Source organism: Natator depressus, chromosome 4, assembly GCF_965152275.1.
Source record: "Natator depressus isolate rNatDep1 chromosome 4, rNatDep2.hap1, whole genome shotgun sequence".
NCBI classification, from domain to species: Eukaryota; Metazoa; Chordata; order Testudines; family Cheloniidae; genus Natator; species Natator depressus.
The window spans coordinates 92,806,079-92,832,098 of NC_134237.1; the positions used below are offsets into that span (position 1 = coordinate 92,806,079).

The 26,020-nt window shown below is 40.5% G+C and overlaps 1 protein-coding gene across 8 annotated transcripts in view; it reads left to right on the forward strand.

Moving 5' to 3' along the window:
- The window catches only part of GABRA2 (gamma-aminobutyric acid type A receptor subunit alpha2), a 349,612-nt gene that overhangs the window by 272,397 nt on the left and 51,195 nt on the right, over window positions 1-26,020 (forward strand). For all 8 annotated transcript variants that reach the window (XM_074951469.1, XM_074951470.1, XM_074951467.1 and 5 more), the window contains one exon: window positions 821-936. In XM_074951469.1, coding sequence (XP_074807570.1) covers window positions 821-936 — 116 coding nt within the window. The remainder of the gene's footprint in view (window positions 1-820; window positions 937-26,020) is intronic.

Consider the following 26,020-nt stretch of genomic DNA (forward strand, 5'->3'; position numbering starts at 1 on the left):
CTCTCCTTGATAGATTAATTTATGGTTTCACCCCAACATTTACAAGATGTGATTGGATCTGGTAGAACATAGGGAAATACTGTTGTCTTTTGAAAGACAAGAATTGTTTCTAAATACCATTTAAATCCACTACAGCTCTTGGGCTGTTCACAGCTCTCGCCCAGCTTGCTTGCTGCCGTCAGCTTCCTTGTGCCCACCTACTATGTACTGACATCAGAGGACTCCCTGAGCATGATCAGTGGAGTTTTCCCTTATGTCAGTACTTCTGCTCATGTACGTTATATGGCCATTGGGTGGAGGCATAACCAAAGTATCTGTTCGAGAGAGAGTGTGTGCAGGGGGTGAGGGAGTAGGCCAGCAGCTCCAAGGAGATAGTTTTGTGTTGGAACTAAGGACACCGATCCATGAGTAATGACCCGTGGAAGCATATGGCATTTTTGTGGGGTTCTGTACTCGAACAGCCATATTTTTAATTGAGCTCTTAGGAAGCAGTATTTACTGTATTTTAATATGTGCTGAAAATAGAGGCTGTTAGAAAATGAAGTGCTTGAAAATTAAAACTGTTTTTCTTAGTATCATGTTTCCAAACCATTGTTTAATATATAATTAGTGTATGTGTATACACTTACAGTACACATCACATATTTTTCATGTTTCAGAATACTCCTGAATGTACATTTTTATAAGAAAAAGGTGGTATGATTAGGATAATGTAGATGATTAGAAGGCAACAACTGACGCATTCAAAGCTAAATGATAACATTAGTTGCATATTGAATGTACATAAACAAATATTTTAGTTTGTAAAATGTTGTTTTAGATCAGTGCTGGCTGACTCCCTAGAAGATGAAGCTAAGAATAACATCACCATCTTTACAAGAATACTAGACAGACTTCTGGATGGTTATGATAATCGTCTTAGACCTGGATTAGGAGGTAACAAAACATTAAAACTTGTTTTTTTTTTTAAAATATAAAATCAGATTCTATATTGCATAATTTGTTGTTTAAATAAATATATATTTTCCCTTAGGAACTTTTTTCCAATGATTTGATTACATATTGCTGCTAAATCATTTATGAATCCATATTTACCTGTTTGACAAAAATTAATGGAACAATAAAGGTATAATGGAAATAAAATCTCTTAACTAGTAGCTACCATTTATCTTTTTTAAAAAGAAAAAAAGTCTGGTGGTTAGAAAACTGAAATAGGATGTGAACAAAGTCTTCTTCCATATAGATAGAACTCCTTCGGCATCAGTCGCTTTTACTGTGAGATCTCGAAGGTGCATATAAGTCTGATCATTCCTTTGCACATCCCAAACCCTCATGAATGTCCATGGGAAATTTGAGTGAACAAAGATCCCTTGGAATTGAATGAGTATATCAATAGATACATGTATTCACAGAATATTGGTGTCAATAACACTTGTTTCAGGCTAAATTCTTGCCCTGTTGAAGTCAGTGGGAATATTGTCATTGACTTCATTGGGCCAGGATTTGGCCTTTAAAGAACATGATGCTAGGCATCTTACCCCTATTTCTTATTTTGAAAGTGCCCAAATAATAGAAAGATTAGAGGGAGGAGTCAGGGGTCTGTTGTGTCCTGGTTGTACGTGATTTTTTAAAATCTTTGTTTGTCGTATTTGCATTTTAATTTAAAAACTTTATTCCAATGAAGAAAATTATCCAAGTCGCAAATTTAAAGAATTTGCTTTGGCTACAAGTGATGACATACGCTCCATGGCGTATAAAGAACGATCAAATATCTTGCTCTTGATATTTTGTGGTTGTGTCTATTTTTATTTTGTTTGAAATTTTGGTAGGTACAGTGCTTAAGTGTGAAACTGTTACAACTGGCTAAAGCCATGCATAGTGTGGGCAAGGGCAAATTTCCTGAGAGCCCACTTCTGTTCCCATTCATTTCTTTGGAATCAGGCCCTAACTAAGCAAGGGCCTGCTTCAGCTCTCCTTGAAATCAGTGGGCCGGTAGCTCCCCTGCTGTTCCAGTTTGGAAAGCCTTGGCTAGCGTATGACCAGCATAAAGTGGCACGAGCTACCTATAGCTCTCTCATTACGCTTTAATCCTGACATGGAATCCCTTTTAATTTCCCGTCCTGGCCTCCCTTCAGTAGATATTTGCAAATACAATATTTTATATTTTAAAGGGCTTTATATGTAGATAATTCATAAAATGAGAAGTACAGTACAATAATTGGATTTATGCATATTGTATAGTGATTGATTACAAGGAGATACTATTTCTTTGCAGAATTATTCGTCCTTTCTTAACCATTTTGATGTAGTAAGAACAGACTGCCATACAGATGATGTGCAGAAATAACTTGTCAGAAATTTGAATTTAATTTGTAATTATTTAAAAAACCTTTTTATTGCAAAAGTAATGGAAAAATTCTCTGCCTGTTTACAAAGAGGAACATGCTAATTAATGAAAACAGTCTGCAGTTGCTTTGCATATGGATCTTTAAATTGAGAAAATTGGAATTAAATGTCGAAAGCGTGAATTTAAGGAATGTAAACTATATTTTTATCTTTTTCTGATGGATTTTCAAATTTTGAAAATAAGTCTATATAAATATCTTTAAGAAGAAAATCCCCAAACCTCCCAGGTAATTAATACATGTTTGGTGAGCATGAAAATAAAGGAATTAACATCTGTTCAGTATTGACATACATGCCATCAACCAATGCAGAACATGTGTGAGTCATGCATTTTGAACCAATAATGATTCATGATATGTGATAATGTTAGTCTGCAAGAATATTGGTAATTTAACAGAACATCAGTTTAAATCAGTTACACATCAAAGGCCTGGTCCTGGATATTATATATCCTGCATAGCCTTTTTAGAGAGAGTATGTTATTTCTACAGAATATTACAAAAATTGTATAGACTTCTCTCTTTCTTTTTCTTTCTTATAATGGCTACCTATGGTAAGAATTTGAAAACATTGGTTACTGAAGTTTTCTTTTAAATTGCAATCTTGGTAGATGTTGGTAGGTTCTAACTGTGTCTTCATGTAGACTACTGCATTTTAATCTTGCCTTGATGTTAATCTTGGTATATATGTCATTATTTTGAGTTACTTGGACTAGATTCTGATCTCAGATAAACTTGCTGAATCTGAAGGAACTCAACTGAAGTCATTAGAGCATTTACTTGGGCATAACAGATTAGATTATACTATTACAGTATTTACATTAGTATAACTCAGATCAGAACCTGGCACATCAGAACCTGTCTTAATTTATACTAAGACATAACTATCAAACGCCTAGCATGGATTCCTTTGAAGCCTTTTGAAAGGAAAATCCAATGCACCAGTTAATTGTTTATCTGACACATTTCCAAAAGTGTCACTTAGCTGAATTTTCTCCCCTATACTTAATTTTTATTGAACTCCACAATTCCCTAATACCTTCGTGCTTAATATCGAAACAGATAGTGTTAGTTTAGCACTAAATGTTTTAGCTGATTATTGAAAAATAAAATGCAATACAAGGAAACTTTTCTAATAACTGCACATTCTGTCAAAGGGATTGTGTAATCTCTAGCTAAGTGGGAGTCTGTTTGTATCCCATTCCTAAATTTTGGAATAAATTCAGAAACTCCTAATATCAAGCCTATTGAGAAATTAGGTGTGTGTGTATGCTACATGACTTGATTTTTTAAATTATGGGTGCATACGTTTCAGTTCTGAACTTTATACTCTCCAGAGTGTTAAGGCAGCTTTGTGTTGTATTGTTGGTGCAAAGCTGGTGTAAAACTAATAGTATTGATCACTGGAGGCCCATCCTAACAGCAGGAGTCCTCAAGTTGGGTGCACAACCACTGTGGAGACTTATACAGCACCTCCCTTCAGCCAACAAAGAGGGTGCAGTCAGGGGCAAGGGGACAATGCAGTGTTCCCTGGGGCCATAGGCAGCAGGCAGACGTTAAAGCAGCTCTCAGGCTATTCTAAACTCGTTTCTATGGACCAAGCTGTCATGGAGTAGCCCTAGGACTGAGCCTGCAGATTGGTGGATTAAAGCCGCTTCATACCCCTCTCCAGTTTTGCCTGACACTCCTTGGTTGCAGCTGCAGAAGTGGGCCAGAGTACCTCTTCTAAAGTATGTTGTTCGCTTAAACTTAACAGTTCCTTGCAATCTTCTGTTGGGACATCAGACTTACTGCAAATGTTGCTTTAACACAATAAATACATAAATATATGTATCATTGGTAATATTTTATATGGTTTAGATCCAAATTTATTATCCTATTTTCATGCAAATATTTTAGAAGGAGTGTCTACCTTATGATTATATTTATGGGTAAAGCCCATTATTCCATGAAGAAGTTTTCTTCTGTACGTTTGTTATAATCATCTAAAAGGGATTAAGGAGATTTTGGTGAAGTTCTATTCAAACTAAGCCACAGTAGGAAAATATGGATACATCTGGATTTTTTTTTTTTAATTTGTATTCCACAGATGGTATTTGGAATTCTCTGTCCTTGAAAGTATTTCCAGAATCTTCCTTAATAGGACTTAAGGAAAAAATGGACAGTTACATGGGCACTAGTGACATCTCAAGGTTTACATACTTTAAGTTGATTTCTGCTGATGTGGATGGGGACCAATAGTCAGATATGGACATTTTTCTCCAAGATAATTTATTGCATTGGATCCTGGGGTTTTTATTCTTTTATGGGAGCAGCTAGTTGGGAGTATGCTTTAGGATAAGGTGGGCACATCACACATGTTCAATTTTGTGTGCTTGCAGAGAACAGACATTTGTGGATCTTTGTCCTTCCTTTTTTTCTATGAAAAATGTAAAGACATCAGTTTATTTTAATATAGCTTCCCATAAATATAAAGTGCCTCCATGCTTTTTTGTTCTGTTTGCACAGTACCTAGCACAATGGGGCCCTGATCTATTACTGAGGCTCCTAGCACTACCACAACACATATTACAAACAACAAAGATAGTACCAGCTTTGCTTTCTAAATGTAGTTTTAGAAGAACAAATACAGGTGTGACGGGTTCAGTCACAGAGACCCCCTTGGAACTGTCACCTGACATGCTGAGATTACCTCTGAGCCTATTTTCCCTGCCAGCTTGGGACTCCAGAAGCTTGCCTTGTTGAGCCAGACACGCTAGCTTGCTGCAATAAAGTCCCAGGTCTGGTCCACGCCCCCAGAGCTGCAGACTTTAACCAAAAACTGCTCAGCAGGTCGTCTGTCTCCAACACCCAGCTCCCAATGGGATCCAAACCCCAAATAAATCCATTTTACTCTGTATAAAGCTTATACATGGTAAACTCATAAATTGAGTTTACCTCTATAACACTGGTAGAGCTGATATGCACAGGTATTAATCACTTACTCTGGATTAATTAATAAACAAAAGTGATTTTATTACATATAAAAAGTAGGATTTAAGTGGTTTCAAGTAATAACATACAGAACAAAGCAAGTCACCAAGCAAAATAAATCAAAAACATGCAAGTCTAAGCCTAATACATTAAGAAACTGATTACAGGTAAAATCTCACCCTCAGAGATGTTCCAGGTTTCAGAGTAACAGCCATGTTAGTCTGTATTCGCAAAAAGAAAAGGAGTACTTGTAGCACCTTAGAGACTAACCAATTTATTTGAGCATAAGCTTTCGTGAGCTACAGCTCACTTCATTGGATGCATACTGTGGAAAGTGTAGAAGATCTTTTATACACACAAAGCATGAAAAAATACCTCCCCCCACCCCACTCTCCTGCTGGCAATAGCTTATCTAAAGTGATCACTCTCCTTACAATGTGTATGATAATCAAGTTGGGCCATTTCCAGCACAAATCCAGGGTTTAACAAGAACGTCTGGGGGGGGGGGGGGCTTAGGAAAAAACAAGGGGAAATAGGTTACCTTGCATAATGACTTAGCCACTCCCAGTCTCTATTCAAGCCTAAGTTAATTGTATCCAATTTGCAAATGAATTCCAATTCAACAGTTTCTCGCTGGAGTCTGGATTTGAAGTTTTTTTGTTGAAGAATTGCAACTTTCATGTCTGTAATCGCGTGACCAGAGAGATTGAAGTGTTCTCCGACTGGTTTATGAATGTTATAATTCTTGACGTCTGATTTGTGTCCATTTATTCTTTTACGCAGAGACTGTCCAGTTTGACCAATGTACATGGCAGAGGGGCATTGCTGGTACATGATGGCATATATCACATTGGTGGATGTGCAGGTGAACGAGCCTCTGATGGTGTGGCGGATGTTATTAGGCCCTGTGATGGTGTCCCCTGAATAGATATGTGGGCACGGTTGGCAACGGGCTTTGTTGCAAGGATAGGTTCCTGGGTTAGTGGTTCTGTTGTGTGGTATGTGGTTGCTGGTGAGTATTTGCTTCAGGCTGGGGGGCTGTCTGTAGGCAAGGACTGGCCTGTCTCACAGGATTTGTGAGAGTGTTGGGTCATCCTTCAGGATAGGTTGTAGATCCTTAATAATGCGTTGGAGGGGTTTTAGTTGGGGGCTGAAGGTGACAGCTAGTGGCGTTCTGTTATTTTTTTTGTTAGGCCTGTCCTGTAGTAGGTGACTTCTGGGAACTCTTCTGGCTCTATCAATCTGTTTCTTCACTTCCGCAGGTGGGTATTGTAGTTGTAAGAATGCTTGATAGAGATCTTGTAGGTGTTTGTCTCTGTCTGAGGGGTTGGAGCAAATGCGGTTGTATCGCAGAGCTTGGCTGTAGACGATGGATCGTGTGGTGTGGTCAGGGTGAAAGCTGGAGGCATGTAGGTAGGAATAGCGGTCAGTAGGTTTCCGGTATAGGGTGGTGTTTATGTGACCATCGTTTCTTAGCACTGTAGTGTCCAGGAAGTGGATCTCTTGTGTGGACTGGACCAGGCTGAGGTTGATGGTGGGATGGAAATTGTTGAAATCATGGTGGAATTCCTCAAAGGCTTCTTTTCCATGGGTCCAGATGATGAAGATGTCATCAATATAGCGCAAGTAGAGTAGGAGCATTAGGGGACGAGAGCTGAGGAAGCGTTGTTCTAAGTCAGCCATAAAAATGTTGGCATACTGTGGGGCCATGCGGGTACCCATAGCAGTGCCGCTGATCTGAAGGCATACATTGTCCCCAAATGTAAAATAGTTATGGGTAAGGACAAAGTCACAAAGTTCAGCCACCAGGTTAGCCGTGACATTATCGGGGATAGTGTTCTTGACGCCCAACCTGAAGCAAATACTCACCAGCAACCACATACCACACAACAGAACCACTAACCCAGGAACCTATCCTTGCAACAGAGCCCGTTGCCAACCGTGCCCACATATCTATTCAGGGGACACCATCACAGGGCCTAATAACATCCGCCACACCATCAGAGGCTCGTTCACCTGCACATCCACCAATGTGATATATGCCATCATGTACCAGCAATGCCCCTCTGCCATGTACATTGGTCAAACTGGACAGTCTCTGCGTAAAAGAATAAATGGACACAAATCAGATGTCAAGAATTATAACATTCATAAACCAGTCGGAGAACACTTCAATCTCTCTGGTCATGCGATTACAGACATGAAAGTTGCAATTCTTCAACAAAAAAACTTCAAATCCAGACTCCAGCGAGAAACTGTTGAATTGGAATTCATTTGCAAATTGGATACAATTAACTTAGGTTACCTTGCATAATGACTTAGCCACTCCCAGTCTCTATTCAAGCCTATTTCCCCTTGTTTTTTCCTAAGGCCCCCCCCCCCCAGACGTTCTTGTTAAACCCTGGATTTGTGCTGGAAATGGCCCACCTTGATTATCATACACATTGTAAGGAGAGTGATCACTTTAGATAAGCTATTCCCAGCAGGAGAGTGGGGTGGGGGGAGGTATTTTTTCATGCTTTGTGTGTATAAAAGATCTTCTACACTTTCCACAGTATGCATCCAATGAAGTGAGCTGTAGCTCACGAAAGTATATGCTCAAATAAATCGGTTAGTCTCTAAGGTGCCACAAGTACTCCTTTTCTTTTTAGAGATGTTCCAATAATCTTCTTTCACAGACTAGATGCCTTCCTAGTCTGGGCCCGATCCTTTTCCCTGGTACAGTCCTTGTTAGTTCCAGCAGACATCTTAGGTGTTAACTAGGGGTTTTCACATGACTGGAAGCCCCCTCTGTCCTGCTCCATCTCTTTTAATAGCTTTGGCACAAGGCGGGAATCTTTTGTCTCTCTGGGTTCCCACCCCTCTTCTAAATGGAAAAGTACCAGATTTAGGACGGATTCCAGTTTCAGGTGACAGGATCACACGTCCTGTGAGACTCTAGCCTCCATTCTTCCTGGGCTGCCCACACATACACAGGAAGGTTTGCAAGTAAACAGTGCCATTTACAACCAATTGTCCTAGTCAATGGGAGTCATCAAGATTCTAAACCACCATTAGTGGCCCATACTTTTGCATAATAACAGTAGGACCTCAGAGTTATATGTTAGAGAGGTTTCAGAGTAGCAGCCGTGTTAGTCTGTATTCGCAAAAAGAAAAGGAGTACTTGTGGCACCTTAGAGACTAACCAATTTATTTGAGCATAAGCTTTCGTGAGCTACACGAAAGCTTATGCTCAAATAAATTGGTTAGTATCTAAGGTGCCACAAGTACTCCTTTTCATGTTAGAGAGCTTATTCCTTCACTCTCCCACTTCCCTGGTCCTTCTCATGTGAACAGAGAGCAACAATACCCAAAGTCCGAAGGTGCAAACAATTCAATGTTTATTGGGGTGAACTTCCAGCAAGCTTAAATCCAAGTTCCTTTTTTCCTTATTTTTGAATCCCAACTTACTTCCTGTTTGCCCCTAATTTATATAGTAATATTCTTAGCTATACCTTAACCAATCATTCTACTGAAATTTAACTAACCAGTCCTAACATATTGTTAGCTAATCATGTTACCAATTATATCCCACCACCTTAATTAATTTACACCCAGCAAAATTAATTATACAGCAGACAGAAACAATCACAGAACCAGACAGAGACCATGCCAATAAACAATAGCAAAGTGGGAACTATAATGACAAAACAATACAGAAGTGAGGATTTCACAAGTACATCTATAAAGACATAAGGGTTTCCCAGCTGTGTCTATTGATAAGTGAGTTCTTACCAGACAGAAAACTATCAACCTAAATTTCCTTTTACATCTTGTAGGCTCTTCCCTTTCTCTGGAGGTGATAGATCAGATCACCTTCCTAACAGCCCCATATTGACTAGTTTGGAATGTGAGGAGGTGACTGGTCGCTTCCCAGCTTATGGCTGCCTCTACTGCTTAGCCAAATTTCAGAGTAACAGCCGTGTTAGTCTGTATGCATCCGATGAAGTGAGCTGTAGAGCTCACGAAAGCTTATGCTCAAATAAATTGGTTAGTCTCTAAGGTGCCACAAGTACTGCTTAGCCAAAGGCATTGGCCTAAGAACAGGGCCTCAGACTGTCACAGTGAGAGAAGGCCCTTACACAGATTCTTTCTTGTATACTTCAATTAATAGCTAAATGATAAACATATACGTACATTCTTAGAGTATAGGCCTTTACAGACAGGCCTGAATATCTATATCCTAACATACTTCATATTTCTAGCTTCAGATACAAGAATGATACATGCATACAAATAAGATGAACACCCTCAGTAGATTATAAGCTTTGTAATGATACCTTACAAGAGACCTTTTGCCTAAAGCATATTCCAGTTCACATCATATTCATACTCATAAGCATATTTCCATAAAACATACGGAGTGCAACATCACAGCGGGATCTATTTATTTTCTCACTTGGACTAATTTTATTCTGGGACAGTTCTATTGACTTTCAGCATAATTAGTGCTGATTTACAAGTGGGGGGAGCAGAAGATTGCTGCAGATTTTAATTTTAATCGGTGACAGGTGAAAGTATAATAAATTTGACAACTTCAGTCCTTAACTACAATGTTAACCAAGAATATATATTTAAGTGAAAAGATGAAACTATCTGAAGGAAGTAGAAAATCATTCATAGTTAGTATATCGATGACAAGGCAGAAGAACTGGAGAGAATTTGAGAGGTCTGGGAAAGTCTAGAGAACAGATAACTTTGCTCTCTTGGATAGTCTTTGCCTAAGACTTGGTGGTATTGTGAAAAAGCCAGGGCTGCACTGGCAGGTGAAAAGTGGACCAAGCAATGTATTTTGTTCAGCTCCCACAATACCATGGGATCCTACGAAGTGTTGGGTGCCCTTAGTTTCCAGTGAAGTCAATGAGAGTGCTCAGCATCTTTCAGGGGATGCACAATACTTCACAGAATCATTCCAGTAAGGGACTAATATGCGATACTAAAGGTAGGTGTAACAAGTCAGTAGCGGCTCTGGGGGTCGGGTGGCATTTGAAGAAGGGAATATTAACACCTTGGAAGAAGGTCTTTGGTATCCTCCTTGAAGAATAAAAACAAAAAAAACCCACCACCAACAAACCCTGCCCTTCTGCACATCCCACAGGCCAAAAACAAACACTCTCAAACCTTCCCCTTCGCAAGTATCTTTGAGGCAAATTCTTTCTCTCTTCCCCTTTGTAAAGTTTCCTCTCTCCCCTCTTAACAAAAATCAATCTTTCCCCAAAACTCCACATCATCTGTTATCCTTCCAGAAAATATCCCCCTTTTACCCTCATCCAAAATTCCAGCATTCGCTCCACTTCATATGAAAACGCCCATAGTTTCCCAGTGCTGGTCAGCCCCCCGACCCCAACTCCGTCTTTGGTTTTGACCCCAATTACATCTCACTGTAATCTCTCACTGTCCCGAACACCAATTCCATTGTTGCCTTTGCCTCTTCTCCTATACCACCTCTCATACACAGCTTTCTATTCTGTTCTGTTCTATGTATTTTCTTATACTACACTAATTACTCTAGTGTATGAGTGCCTTCCAGTAATGCACTAAGCAATGTGACTAACATCTGTCATGTGTTCGTTCTCTCATCCTTCCCCCTACGGGAAGAAGCATAAGCAGTGGAGTTCCTTGTTGTGGTAGGTTTTAGGGTGTTTGTTTGTTTTGATTGATTTGTCTAATGAAATCAATCTGTCGTGGGATTGGGTAAGCAGAAAAATCTCAGGGAGGCTTTCTGGCTGGACATGAGAGGACAGGTTCCACCCCATGCCCAGCGTAGCCTAGGCTCTTATTTTCTGTTCATGCCAGTATAATGCTGTTGGTACTAGTGATGGTCTATGGCAGATCTGCTGCTTCTAGTAAAGCTCCTGATTGCATAGCAGTGATGCTGTCTAAGAGGGATGCCATCATTTCATCACTCTCTTTACCAAACTATCCCCTCCCAACACACTGAACTACTGCACTCAATATTTACAGCTACTAGGGTGTGGGGAGGATGTAGTTTGATAATAGGGTGTGTGCAGAAGGCCAGTTTGTGTCAGTTATGTTGTGTGTAGTAACGTCAAACGTTTCGCAACAACATATTGTGTGTGTTAGTTATTGTAGTTGATTATATATACTATGGTAACACTCAAAGATCCCAATCAGGAGCATAGATGAAGAGACAGTTTGTCATATTATTAGCATACCCATACAGGTGGTTTGTTAAATCGTTCATTTAGGTCTGTAAATGATGCTAAGTGATTAGGCACAACACAGGGACTGAAAAGGGGATACCATACATTGGTCCGTGGATTAAACAGGTGACAAAATAAGGATGATAGTATTTTCAAAAACCCAGCTCAAAACTTCAGAATGAAACACTTAACATAATCAGTTGGATCATGATGGTTCATCCATTTTTTTTCATTTCTGGCATTAATGGATTCGAATGTTGAGTCAGTCTCAAAAGCAGATATATTAGTTAAGCTGCTGTGTTGTTTTGTAATTCACTAAACTATTAAATCAGAACAACAGACAACGAATCTGAATTAAGATAGTAAATCATCTAATTGTTTTTAACTATAAGAATCGGAGAGCTTTAATATGTCAAGATAAATCCTGCAGCAACTGGATGTGTGAGGTAATATATTTTATTGGACCAACTTCTGTTGGTGAAAGAGACAAACTTTTGAAGCTTACTTAGCGTGCTTCGGGTTTCTGAAGAAGATCTCTGCGGCAAGCTCAAAAGGTTGTCTCTTTCACCAGTAGAAGCTGATGCAGTAAAAGATATTGCTTCACCCACCTTGTCTTCTAATTTCCTGGGACAAACATGGCTATAGCAAAACTGCAAAGATAAATCCTCACGTGTATTTTTTTTTTAAATGTCATCTTTTCAGGCTGATACACAAATGAAGTTAATCACCAGGGAAAGGAAAGTTTTATTTACTCCCCAAAATATTTGCTTTTATATTTCAAAATCTATGGGAGCCAGGTTTCTAAACATTTGGATTTGTTGGTAGGGCCTGATCCTGCTAACCTTTACTCATGCATGTGGTTCCATTAATGCTTTGCAGAAGAGAGCTCTTGGATATAAATTCTGCTCTTGCATGCCGTATGTTTCAGAATACATACTTAAAGCAGGTATTTTAGTAAAATATGCCCCAAATCAGCATTCTGTTGTTTGGATTATTATGTGCAATTTGGGCCACAAAATATTTTAGGAAAGTTATTCTCTGGACCAAATTCTGTCGTTGGCTACACATGTGCAATTTCTGTTGAAGTTAAAGGGAGTTATGTGCATATGTCAGAGGTCTGAATTTGGCACTTCTTTAGGCAAACTAATGCGTGCCTTATAGTCACTCAAGTGAATCTGTGATATGTAAAAGTGGTAAGTAAAAGTGTTACATATTTAGTAATCTCATAAATATATGAGCTAGTGGAAAAAATCATTGCATACAAAATTTCAGATACTTGACCTTTGAAAATCATTATATTCTTGTATGTATATTCAAAAACTTTCATACATAGTTATCTAAGCATAATTAGTTTAAAAAAGCATAAAAAAGCATATTTTGTGTATATAAAATATAACAAATCACATCATAGCGTGTCTCAGACCCGTAACTAAAATTAGAAATATCAGATGTAGATCTAAAATACCAAATAGCATAGGAATGTAAACATAATACATTTTAATTGAATATATTATTTCTACATATGTTCTCTTTTTTTATACAGATTACTTTTCTCATTGAAATATACAAAGGCAGTGTACACACAAAGGGCTCATTCACACAGGTAGTTGTGTGGTTTCCATGGGACTACTGTCATGAGTAGAACAATGTGTGTCCCAAAGATGTTTTTGATTTTAGTTTGAATTTAAAAAAAAAATTGCACCCACCTAGTTCAGTTTTCTTCCACAAAGATGTGGGAGAAAAACAATATATCTTGTGATCAAATGACTGCCTTGTCATATAGAAATTCCTAATCTCCTTCCTGGGTCTCTCTGTAGAGGAAAAGCAAGGTAAACTGTAAAATAGGAGAAGTTGTAGAAATTTTGTGATAGGATATTTATTTATATATTATATAATTAGCCTATCACAAAATTTTTAAAAAGGTGACCCTACTCTGTTAACTTGTCAGGTCTACGTAGGACTTCGGTTAATATTTCATGCTGTTTTTGACCTGTAGAATGCTCTTCCCTTCAGCTGCATAATTGCAGTCTGGGAACATCACTGTTTTACAGAATGACTTCTCAGAAATAGATAATTATATTTATGAATGAGCTGCATATCCTGAATTATTTGAATTGGTCATTCTCATGTTGCTGAGTCTCTCATCCAACAGAGGCAATTGTCTCTCAACACATCCATTGCTCTTGCACCCATCCTCTGGTGCCCTGAGATGATAGATTCTTTTAGACCACTTTTTGCCAGGAGATAGAGAGTGGTTAGACCTCCATCCATTTCCACCCCCTTCACAATTTATAGGGTCACTGATTGAAGGATTAGACATCTCTGGGTGAAACACAAGTAAGTGGCTATAATGGGGAGTAAATGACAGTGAAAAAGGAGAGGGGAGAGTTTTGGATTCAATATTGTCTTGATAACAGCTCTGTATCAGGCTGAGGACATACCATGCTATTTTCACTGATGTCTTTACCAGTGTCCACATGGTTGATAAAGGGCAGAATGATGAGCTTCTTGCTGCTGGGTCTTTCTTTTGGGCTTGGTTCTGTGTCACCAGCTACCTTTTGTGGGCGAAAGGGAAAGTATTACTACTGGAAAAGTTTTTAAAGAAGGAAAGGGGGAAAATATAATAGCCTGTGATACTGGACTACGGAGCATCACATCATTAACTATCTCTTCTGTTCTGTGTAAGGTTTTAAAGCTCTTCACCGAGTATAGAATGCTTTATTCCCACTCATTCATTACTTTGTTGATCATAGGACAATCAAAGAGAAAACCTTGCTGGTTACTAAATAACTGGTTACCCTGTACTTATAAAAACAAGATATTGTGTTCTCTGGTAGTGCACACAATGTGCTAGGTGCTGTCCATGTACACATGAAGGTATGATCCATGCACCAAAGAGCTCCCAAGCTAAGAAAAAAGAAAAGGAGTACTTGTGGCACCTTAGAGACTAACCAGTTTATTTGAGCATAAGCTTTCGTGAGCTACAGCTCACTTCATCGGATGCATATCTAATAAGATCAAGCACGGTCATGGAATTCCCTGCAGCCAGTCTGGATGTACACATTTGCATAGGTGATCTGACTGGATAATTTTGTTCCAGATCTTGGTATGACTGATTTCCAGCTCCAATCAGTCATACCAAGATCTGGAACAAAATTATCCAGTCAGATCACCTATGCAAATGTGTACATCCAGACTGGCTGCAGGGAATTCCATGACCGTGCTTGATCTTATTAGATATGCATCCGATGAAGTGAGCTGTAGCTCACGAAAGCTTATGCTCAAATAAATTGGTTAGTCTCTAAGGTGCCACAAGTACTCCTTTTCTTTTTGCGAATACAAACTAACACGGCTGTTACTCTGAAACCAAGCTAAGAAACTGGATCATATTAATTCAAAGTGATGGACTCATATTACACATTTGTTAGACAACATTTTGAAGAACAATTAAACTTTGTGCTTTCTCTGTGCAAAAGCTTCATGGTTAAATGTTAAGGGTGAGATCTTCACCTCCCTCCTCATTCCAGCCTGTTTACACCACCTAAAAGTGCTGAAACAGTATAAAGGAGCCCCCAAAGCCTCATATCTGGCCATGGGAGGATTCCTATGCTGTAGAAACGGTGGAAGACAGCCATAAGGCTGCCTCCCGAGGGCCCACCTTGCAATCCCCATCACGGGGGAGCATGCTGAAGGTGGGAGAAGTGTCAAGGGCCAGGATTCCAGGCGGCCCATAAGACAGCCTGGGGAGGGTGCTGTAACTTGGACGCAGGGCTGTGAGGTCTGTGCTGTGATGCTTACAGGGGCAGCACAGAATCTCTCCCTAAGTCTTTGCTGTTCTTTTTATTTTTAAGTTTTAAATATGAACGTGTGTTAATGGAAAACTAACTGAAAATGGTAACTTACATATGGATGACGTGTTCAACTTTTGGTTACAAAAAAGATGTACAGTTACCCAAATGTCCAAATTCTGATTTCTGGCTTCTTGATAATGACTTTTTTCCATTTGAATTAAGTCAGAAACTAAACATTCTTAACATTTGTTTAAATTTTAATATGGACCCAGTCCTGAACCCCTTGCTTTGTCAAATCTCTTATTTGGCAAGAAGCTCGATTCCCTTCTCCCACCCCTTTGATTTCTGGGGAAATCCTGATGAATGAGGTGTGTTAGGGTCAAGAGAAGGCAGGCCTGAGGCTGCTCTGACCTGTGCTAGGATACAGCCCCGGGGATCAGGGAAGTGTAAAAGTTACTTAATTGCTCTGGTCCATCTGAGGATCTGAGCTGTTAACTTTAATGGGAGTTTTGCTGGAGCGAAGAGTTCAGGATTTGGCCCTAAAAAAAGCTACTGTAAAACATGTAAATAATATAAACCAAACCGAAATCTATACAAAATTCAGCAAGGACACTGCAAAGCTCCCTGCATTGGAGTAGCTCCCAGTTAAGGCTTAGCTAGACAGTGAACTATAGATAAACAAGGAGATACAAGGTGAAATCTTGGCCCCATTGAAATAAATAGGAGCTTTACTGTTGACTTTAGCAGAGTCAGGATTTCTCCCACAATACATACAAAAAATGAGTAGTAAGTAGGGCTGTCAAATGATTTTTAAAAAAATCACAATTACTCATGAGATTAAAAAAATAGTCATGATTAATCATCGTTTTAATCACCCTGTTAAACAATAGAATACCAATTTAAATGTATTATAAATATTTTTGGAATTTTTCTGTATTGAAAATACATTGATTTCAGTTGCAACACAATACAAAGTGTACAGTGCTCACTTTATTTATTTTTTTAATTACAAATATTTGCATTGTAAAAAGGATAAACAAAAGAAATAGTATTTTTCAATTCACCTCATACAAGTACTTTGATTCACGGGCTTATAGCGATCCTGAAACTCTGTAAGTGTACTCTGTTGTAGTTGCCGGCATTCATTTGCTGCCCGTGGGTTATCTGTAGCACAAGAACTTGAGGCAAAAGCATGTTTAGTGTGTAGGTGGCACCACAGACTTGAAGCACTTTGATGGTATTGGAACTCAGCCTTGCAATAGCTACCAATAACCACTTTTTTATCTAGAGAACCATCTGGAAGTTTTTTAAAAAGAAACTTCCCATTCAAAAGACCTGAATTTTTGCGTCTTTCCTCCATTAACTTTTTCCTGATATTTAATCACTCCAGATCATGAGAAAAATCAGTAGAACTGTGCCAATGTCCGCCAAGCGATGAAGTACAGTAAGTGAAGAGGGTCAAAACAGAGGTGTGTGATTAACTCTCGTTAAAAAAATGCAGTAATTTGTTTTGTGTTAATCCAGGGGTGGGCAAACTTTTTGGCCCGAGGGCCACATCGGGGTTGCCAAACTGTATGGAGGACCAGGTAGGGAAGGCTGTGCCTCCCCAAACAGCCTGCCCCCCCCGGTGCCTATCCGCCCCCTCCCACTTCCCCCTGACTGCCCCCCTCAGAACCACGGACCCATCCAATCCCCCCTGCTCCTTGTCCCCTAACCGCCCCCCAGGACCCCACTCCCTATCCAACCTCCCCTGCTCCCTGTCCCCTGACTGCCCCTCAGGACCCCCTGCCCCTTATCCAACCCCTCCCACCCCCTTACTGGCTGGAGCCAGCCATGCTGCCCGGCAGGAGCTTGCAGCCACACCGCCCAGAGCATGGGCTGCGTGGGGCGCTGAGGCTGCGGGGAAGGAGGGGGGGGACAGCACGGGAGGGGCAGGGAGTTAGCCTCCCCGGCCGGGAGTTCAACGGCAGGACGGTCCTGCGGGCCAGATGTGGCTTGCGGGCCATAGTATGCTCACCTCTTGTGTTAATCGCTTGCTTTAACTGTGATTAATTGACAGCCCTAATAGTAAAACTTCTAATTCTTGTAGGAGAGAGAATATTAAATAGATTCCAGACCCAGAAATATAATTACTAACATATCAACAACAGTTGGCTCGCTACAGATGGTCTATGCTAACTTTTTTTGTAAGTGTATTTATTAGAATACTCTGGCTCAAGATTAACTTCCTGTGCTTAATAGTTCTTTCACCTACAGTGAAATAGGAACTGCTGTCAGGTTGATAGATTTAAAGGATCTCTAGTTTAGATTTAAAGGATTTCTAGTCTTGTTTGGGCTTCTCTAATTGCTCGGCCTCAGCATCCTCTGCCGAAATTCTCTTTTGTAATTTCTTACAACATTTCTGATTAAAATAAAACAAATATTTTTGAGCCTCTTATTGCAGCAGTACATTATCAGTGCTCCACTGACACAAAAGCTATACTTAAGGAAGACACTTAGCTTTTCTACCCTGGTATCAGTAGCTTCTGTATTTAAAATACTGAGCTAAGAAGGAAAAATAAAGGTGTGTGAGCATTTTTAATCCACCCATCACTATAATAAAATAGTCTGTCTGAAAGGACCATAGTCTCCATCATTTGCAGTACTTCCATAAGTGAATGTTCTTGCTTTGTCTCCAGGAGAAACTGTGTCAGCCGCTCTGAAGATGTTTTATTCATGGAAGGCTTGTGCAGAAACATACAGGCAGAAAGACTTGGGCTCATGCTGACCTCTGGTGACACATGAGGGCTTGTTACAGAACAAGCATGGCCTTTGGCTTCCCAGAGTTTCATTCTGGGCTCCATCAACTGCAACAGCCCAGTTGATTGTATGTGTCATAGTGGATCACAGAAAGGGGGCGGGGGGGAGAGAAGAGGGAAAAGGTTGTTCTCTAAGGGCCTCATCCAAAGCCCATTGATGGAGTCTTTTCCACTGATAGCAATAGTCTCTGGATTGCCCTTCACTGCACAGTTAACTTAGGTCTGATCACCTGGGTTGGCCTAGTCCAGGTGTGAACAGCCACACTGCAAAGCCATACCCAAGTTACTGTGTTCTACCTGGTGGTGTACTCACCATGTGTGTCGCTAGGACTTCTGGGGGCATAACCTATGGTTCTTTGTGCTACAGTAAAATGAGCCACCCTGATTCTTTCCCAGTGAATTGTGGGAGACCTTGACTGGGCATGTGGGGCGAAATGTTGGAAGGACTGTCAGCACTTGGGTGATTTAGCCTGTGTCTTCACTACAAAGTAGGTGGCTTACCTGTCTGAGTGAGAGTAGCACCTGGGCTCTAGCACATGCCCCCAGTTGTGCCAGCTAGCCTGGTTGAAAGTACCACTAAATTTGGGTGAGAGGGTTTTGTGTGGGGACGGGAGGGAGATTATGTGCAACAGCTGAGTGAGAGACCAGGTTAAGTCTACAGGGAAAACATACCTTAAGATAGCTGGGCCTCAACCTATTGATGGACTTTAAAGAGAAATATCAGGAGCTTGAAGCCTATCTGGAATTGGATAGGGAGCAAGTGCAGAGTACCAATGCTGGTGTGATGTGCGTTTGTCAGTCTGTTATCTTGTAGGCAGCCCACTGCATATTGGACTGGTCGAAGCATCTGTCTGAAATTCTCAGTCAAATTAAGTCAGATCATATTGCTTGGAGGTGAAGAAGATTAGGTCTGCACCTGAAAGGAAGGGGCATTAGGCTTATGAAGATGGGGAAAACATATTTCTGGGTACTGCTTCTGTTTGGAGGGCTACCTTTACTGATCAGTCCAGAAGAATTCTGAAACTGCATCAGACACCCCTTAAATCCAGTAATAATTAAGGAGGAACATGCAAACATAGCACTCTTTCCCTGAGATATAATCCACAGTCAGGGGAAGAAACAGGCACCCACTGCCCTTCAGAAAGATAAGGAAAGCAATGTCTGATGGGACAATTTCATTACTTTTTAGCAAAATGTTATGGTAGGCATAGCTTATTTAAATACCTTTTTAATATGATATTGCTTCTTTGGAGGGAGGGGGAAATGATTGGTGGAAACAACAGAAGCAGACTGGGTCCTGAGGTGCAAAGATCCAAATTTGCTGATCAGGGAACAATACATCCTTGCACAGGCCCCTGAGATGTTAAACCAGGAATGTGCTCAAAGAGATACTGCTGCAGAGACTGACAAGGGTGCTCCTGACTGGCAAACAAATTAAGTTTGCCAAACTCAAACATTTAAAAAAATCAGATAAGCCTTTTGCATGTTAATTTCTAACCTGAAATGCTGACCTGATGTGTTTCCAGTGTTTAAACCACTTTGTCCTGCATGTGTATTATGATACCATTCCAAGTAGCCCTGAAAAGAGTAGGAACCTTAGAGGAAGACACCCTAGGATGGCAATGACAAGCAAGGTGGGTGAGGTAAAATTTTTTATTGGACCAACTTCTGTTGGTGAGGAGGACGAGCTTTAGAGCTTACCCAGAGCTCTTCTTCAGATCTGGGAACCATACTCAGAGTGTCACAGCTAAATACAATCTGTTCCACCATGTATTTAGCTGTGACACGGAGTATGTTTCCCACACCTGAAGAAGAGTCCTGGGTAAGCTCGAAAACTTGTCTGTCTCACCGACAGAAGTTGGTCCAACAAAAGATATTACTTCACCCACCTTGTGTCTCTAATATTCTGGGACAGACTATTGCATACCAGGATGGGAATGGATATTTTGTTTCCCTTTTTTGCCAGTCAAACAGCATTGATTCAAATGGGCCCATATCAATTCCTCCTCATCTCTACCTCACCAGAGACTTCCATCCTCCCACCCCTAGACTTACCCCAGAACTCTCTCTCATATTTTGAACAGTGATGCAAGCCCTTGGGCTTTCCAGCCCTTTTTAGCTTTACATCATGCCCACCCTATTGATCTAAACATGGTAATAGCCCCATTAATAACTCAGACCTGGTTATTATATGCAAGCTATTTGGATCCTGGGGAAAGCTGTAATGGCTCAATGGATGAGGCTGAATGCCAAAAGGTTTGCTTTTTACTTTGGTTGACATAGTTTTGGCTCACTGCCAAACACCTTTTTTTTCACACCAGATAACTAAGCTTTACCTCAGTCTTGTGACGGTTGGACTATCTCAATACAATCAGACATTTTAGAGCCAAACTCTAATCTCCTTTCAGCTTCCAATTTTAAATCTCCAGTGCACTCTGACTGAAAAGAAACAAGCAGAACAGGACCCAACTCAACAGTTAAGCTTTATGCTCTTTAATTATCATTTTAGAGCAAGATTTTTATATGTAACGGGATATTCCCTGTTGGGGTTTTTTTCCTTTGGTTTTTGCAGCACGTGGATGGGTAAGATGCCTGGATTTTATTATGAATTTGTGAGGAGTGTTTTATGTTCCTTTTAACAAATCCATTTCTGTTTTAGTCAAAAGCTAGCTTTATGGAAAGATAATTAGTTTTATCTTCAGGTCACAGAATCACAGAAGTGTAGGACTGGAAGGGACCTCGAAAGGTCATCTTAGTCCTGCCTTGAATGCAGGGGACTGGACGAGTGTTACCTGTACAATGCTTGACAGGTGTTTGTCTAACCTGGTCTTAAAAACCTCCTATGACCCAGATTCCACAACCTCCCTAGGCAATTTATTCCGGTGCTTAACTACCCTGACAATTAGGAAGTTTTTCCTAATGTCTGATCTAAACCTACCTTGTTGCAATGTAAGCCCAATGCTTCTTGTCCTATCCTCAGAGGTTAGCAGAACAGTTTTTCTCTCTCCTCCTTGTAAAGTTTTATGTACTTGAAAATGGTTATCCTGTCCCCCATCAGTCTTCTCTTCTGCAGGCTAAATAAACCCATTCTTTTCAATCTTCTGTCATAGGTCATGTTTTCTAGACCTTGAATCATTTTTGTTGCTCTTCTCTAGACTTTCTCCAGTTTATCCTCATCTTTCTTGAAATGTGGCACCTGGAATTGGACAAAATACTCCAGCTGATACCTTGTCAGCACTGAGTAGAGCAGAAGAATTACTTCTGGTGTCTTGTTTACAACACTACTTCAAATTAATTCCAGAGTGAAATTTGTTTGCTTTTTTTTGCAACAGTGTTACACTGTTGACTCATATTTAGCTTGTGATCCACTATGTCCTCCAAATCCCTTTCCTCAGCACTCCTTCCTAGGTATCATTTCCCATTTTATATGTGTGTAACTGATGGTTACTTTCTACATGGAATACTTGCTTTTGTCCTTACTGAATTTCATCCTATTTACTTCAGACTATTGTTAGCCGATGGCCAGGGATGTTTGGTGAGGTGCCAGCTATGCCCGTTTATACCATCCGTGACTTTAACCGCTAGGACGCACTGTCCCTTCGCGGCGGGCAGCCCGGGCTAGGCTGACGGATGCCCCAAGGTCCTAACCACCCGTGACTTTAACTGCTAGAGCTCAGAGCTCCTTCGCAGCGGGCAGTCAACACTGACTGACAGGTGCCCCAATGGCAGCACTAAGAGCCTCTCCACACCCGTGACTTTAACTGCTAGAGCTCAGAGCTCCTTCGCAGCGGGCAGTCAGGATTGACTGACAGGTGCCCCAAGAGTTTGCCCCGTGGAGGCGGCACAACTCAACGCTAGGCTCTTAGTACTCTCACCTAATGGCCAGGCTTTATAGCCAAAACGGCTGAGGTTCTTTAATTGTGTTGGCTGCTTCACAGTAAACCAGAGAAACAAGTCAGGCTTATGCATAAATGGTTACCAAAATTTATTAAACTAGATTCTAATCATGTGGTTACAAAATTGCTAGTGCCTACTTATTTAAGTGTAGAGATGTTACACACACAAACAAGTTACAAAACTGAAGCTACAATCCCAAAGAAAGAAAACAAAGTATAGAGCTCTATTTCAAAATATGTGTACACTAAAGATAGGAGATCAGGTGTGGGTGCTTCTTACCCTCCTTGCATCTCTCGATTCCAGCGGTGTCAAGCCAGGATCGGTCACTCAATTCCGCGGAAAGACGAATAAGGGACAAGGCTTAGGGACCCTCTTAGCTGCAGAAGCCTTGGGAGGCTGTCACTTATCTGACCAGCAGATAGATAGTGAAAAGCACTCAAAAATCATGGTGCTGTAGGTCCCCTACTTATACCTCTGTACTCCTTTATTCTCTTTCTCCTTTCTATGCTAAATTGGGGCTGGTCTGTCGGGGTGACGCCAGCTCTCGCAAGAGTAGTTCACACTTGCAAGGGAGAAACAATAAGTTTCGACTACTGGACACTTCTTTTATCAGGGTAAATATTTTCCCACCTAGGATGTTGGTGTGTGTGCATCATGCTGTTTTAGTAGGGGCTAAGAGCCATGTCTGTCACAGCGCCTCTGCCTGCTGTGAGCCCAATTGTTGTATACGTTCCCAGAGGCACATTGTCGCAGCACACCTGTGCTTCTCTCAGCTTCAAAGGCTGTGCTGGAATTCATGTTAAGTGCCCTGTGGTTTTTGGCTCCCGTGTGTTTCCAGCAATGCTGGTCTGAGAGGGGGGGCTGGCTGTCTGGCTACAACTATTTCTTCAGATCACTTTGAATTTTAATCCTATCCTCCAAAGCAGTTGCCATCCCTCCCAGCTTGGTATCGTCCACAAACTTTATAAGTGTACTCTGTATGCCATTATCTAAATCATTGATGAAGATATTGTATAGAACCAGACCCAGAACTGATCCCTGCAGGACCCCACTCAGTATGCTCTTCCAGCTTGACTATGAATCACTGATAACTACTCTGGGAAGGGTTTCCCAGCCCGTTATGCACCCACCTTACTGTAGCTCCATCTAGGTTGTATTTCCCTACTTTGTTTATGACCTGCAGCACAAGGGTCTTTCCCTGTGGATACATGAGGCTCAGCACCCCTGGATTAGTGCAAGTGAGTCCAATCGAGCCAACATAAAGGGCTGCTCGTAGCTGTATTTCTTTATATTTATGAGAAGGTCATGCAAGACAGTATAAAAAGCCTTACTAAAGTAAAAATATACCACATCTACCACTTACCCTCCCAACCCCCATCCACAAGGTTTGTTACCCTGTCAAAGAGACCTATTAGGTTGGTTTGACATGATTTATTCTTGGCAAATTTATGCTGACTGTAACTTATCACCTTATTATCATCTAGGTGTTTGCAAATTGATTGCTTAATTATTTACTCCATTATCTTTCTGGTTACTGAAGTTTAGCTGTTTGGTCTGTAATTCCCCAGGTTGTCCTTATTCCACTTTTTATACATTGCCACTATATTTGCCCTTTTCCAGTCCGCTGGAATCTTTATCGTCTTCCATGACTTTTTGAAGATAATCACTAATGGCTCAGATATCTCCTCAGTCAGCTCTGTGAGTATTCTAGGATGTATTTCATCAGGCCCTGGCCACCTGAAGACATCTAACTTGTCTAAGTAATTTTTTACTTGTTCTTTCCCTATTTTAGCCTTAGATCCGACCTCATTTTCACTGGTGTTCACTATATTAGATGTCCAGTTGCTATCAAACTTTGGTGAAAACTGAAACAAAAAAAGTTGTTTAGCACTTCTGCCATTTCCACATTTTCTGTTATTGTCTTGTGTCCCCCCCCCCCCACACACACACAAATTGAGTAACAGGTCCACCCTGTCATTTGGTCTTCCTCTTTCTTCTAATGTGTTTGTAGAGTATTTTATTGTTAGCTTTATGTCTCTAGCTAGTTTAATCTCATTTTGTGCCTTGGTCTTTCTAATTTTGTCCTACATCCTTGTGGTGTTGGTTTATGTTAATCCTTTGTAATTTGACCTAGTTTCCACTTTTGTGTAGTGAATTTCAAATTATTTGAATTTCAAATTATTGAAGATCTCCTAGTTAAGCCAGGGTGGTCTCTTTCATGCTTCCTATCTTTCCTATGCAGTGGGATAGTTTACTCTTGTGCCCTTAATAATGGCAAAAGAGCAAGCTATCCTATATCCTTCCCATGTTTACCTCCCAAGTAACTTATTCACTTGTTTATTATGCATCTCTTATCTGTTTCCCTATTAGTTAATACAAAAAATCATGCACAATGAAGTACACTATCTTAAGTACTTTTATGGACCCCATTGTCTGGGCAACTGAGTATTCAATGTATTTATCCTCACATCCATGTGGGGTTGGCAAGTGCTGTTACAGCTGGGAACAGAGGCACAGAGAGACTAAGTGACTTTCCCAAGGTGACTCAAGAAGTCTGTGGCAGAGCGAAGAATTGCGCACACATCTCCTGAGTCTCAACCTAGTGCCCTAACCACTGGACCATCCATAAGTTAAGTTTATTTCATTACAGTAAATAGGATTCCAAAGTATATCTCTGTTATGGTAAACAAGAGCAAAATAGAAAAGTTTAAGTGAAGGGTCTCTATTATGTCAACGTTTGTCATAGATTCATCGATCCATAGATACCAAGGCCAGCAGGCACCAACTAAGCTGACCTCCTGTATAACACAGGCTGTAGAACTTCCCCTAAATAATTTCTAGAGAAGATCTTTTAGAAAAAAACATCCAATCTTAAATTTAAAAATTATCAGTGATGGAGAATCTGCCATGACCCTTAGTTAAATGTTCCAATGGTTAATTACCCTCATTGATAACAATTTATGCCTTATTTCCACTTAGAATTTGTTTGGCTTCAACTTCCAGCCATTGGCTTGTGTTACACACCATTGTCTCCTAGACTGAAGAGCCCATTATCAAATATTTATTCCCCAGGTAGGTATTTACACACAGTGATCAAGCCACTCTTTGATCTTCTCTTTGTTAAGATAAATTGTCATATGGGGGATTCCCAGGGTTTGGACAAGGATCCCACATCCCCGCCACGTATCTCTGCACGAACACCAACCCTGCCACGAGGAGGGTCAGAGTAACCCCCTGGAACAAGTACCACACTGAACAATAGAACAACAGCATTATCTAACCCATGCAAAACCAGGAGTAGACCCAGGTCAGGCTATCTAGCTCTTGTTAGTAGTGTGTTGTTCCCTCAGATGCGTCAGTCTAGGTCTCCAGCTCTGTAAGCGGTGGCACAACTCATTTATCCTTAAAGACTGTCCATAAACTGCGTGAGTTGCCTTGGGATGTGACCTGAGGCTCTTCATTGATATTTTGACATGGAAGCCCTTACAGAACAATCATATTTCAGCATCATGCAAAGGGAAGCCTGTTTAAAAAATGACTTCATGCTGCTGTGCCAGCCTGGGTCTCTTCCCTCCTTGGTGATTGGGGAGTGTTGTTTGGAATTCCCCAAGGGAAAACTTGGTGAAAATGGATCATGATAAGGTTAAGGGGTGACTAGATCACCATTTAAGTACCTACAAGGGGAACAAATATTTGATAATGGGGTCTTCAGTCTAGCAGGCTAAAGTATAACACACTCCACAATCAAGATTGGATGTTTTTCTCAAATTTATGCTTGAGGAATTATTTTGGGAAAGTTCTATGACCTGTATTATAAAGGAGGTCAGACTAGATGATCACAATGATCCCTTCTGGAATCTATAAAACTGTAGGTGCTACTGTATAGAAATAGATAATAATAATACAATGCAGATTCATTGGTTTTCTGGACTCCAACACCTTTCTGGTTTGCA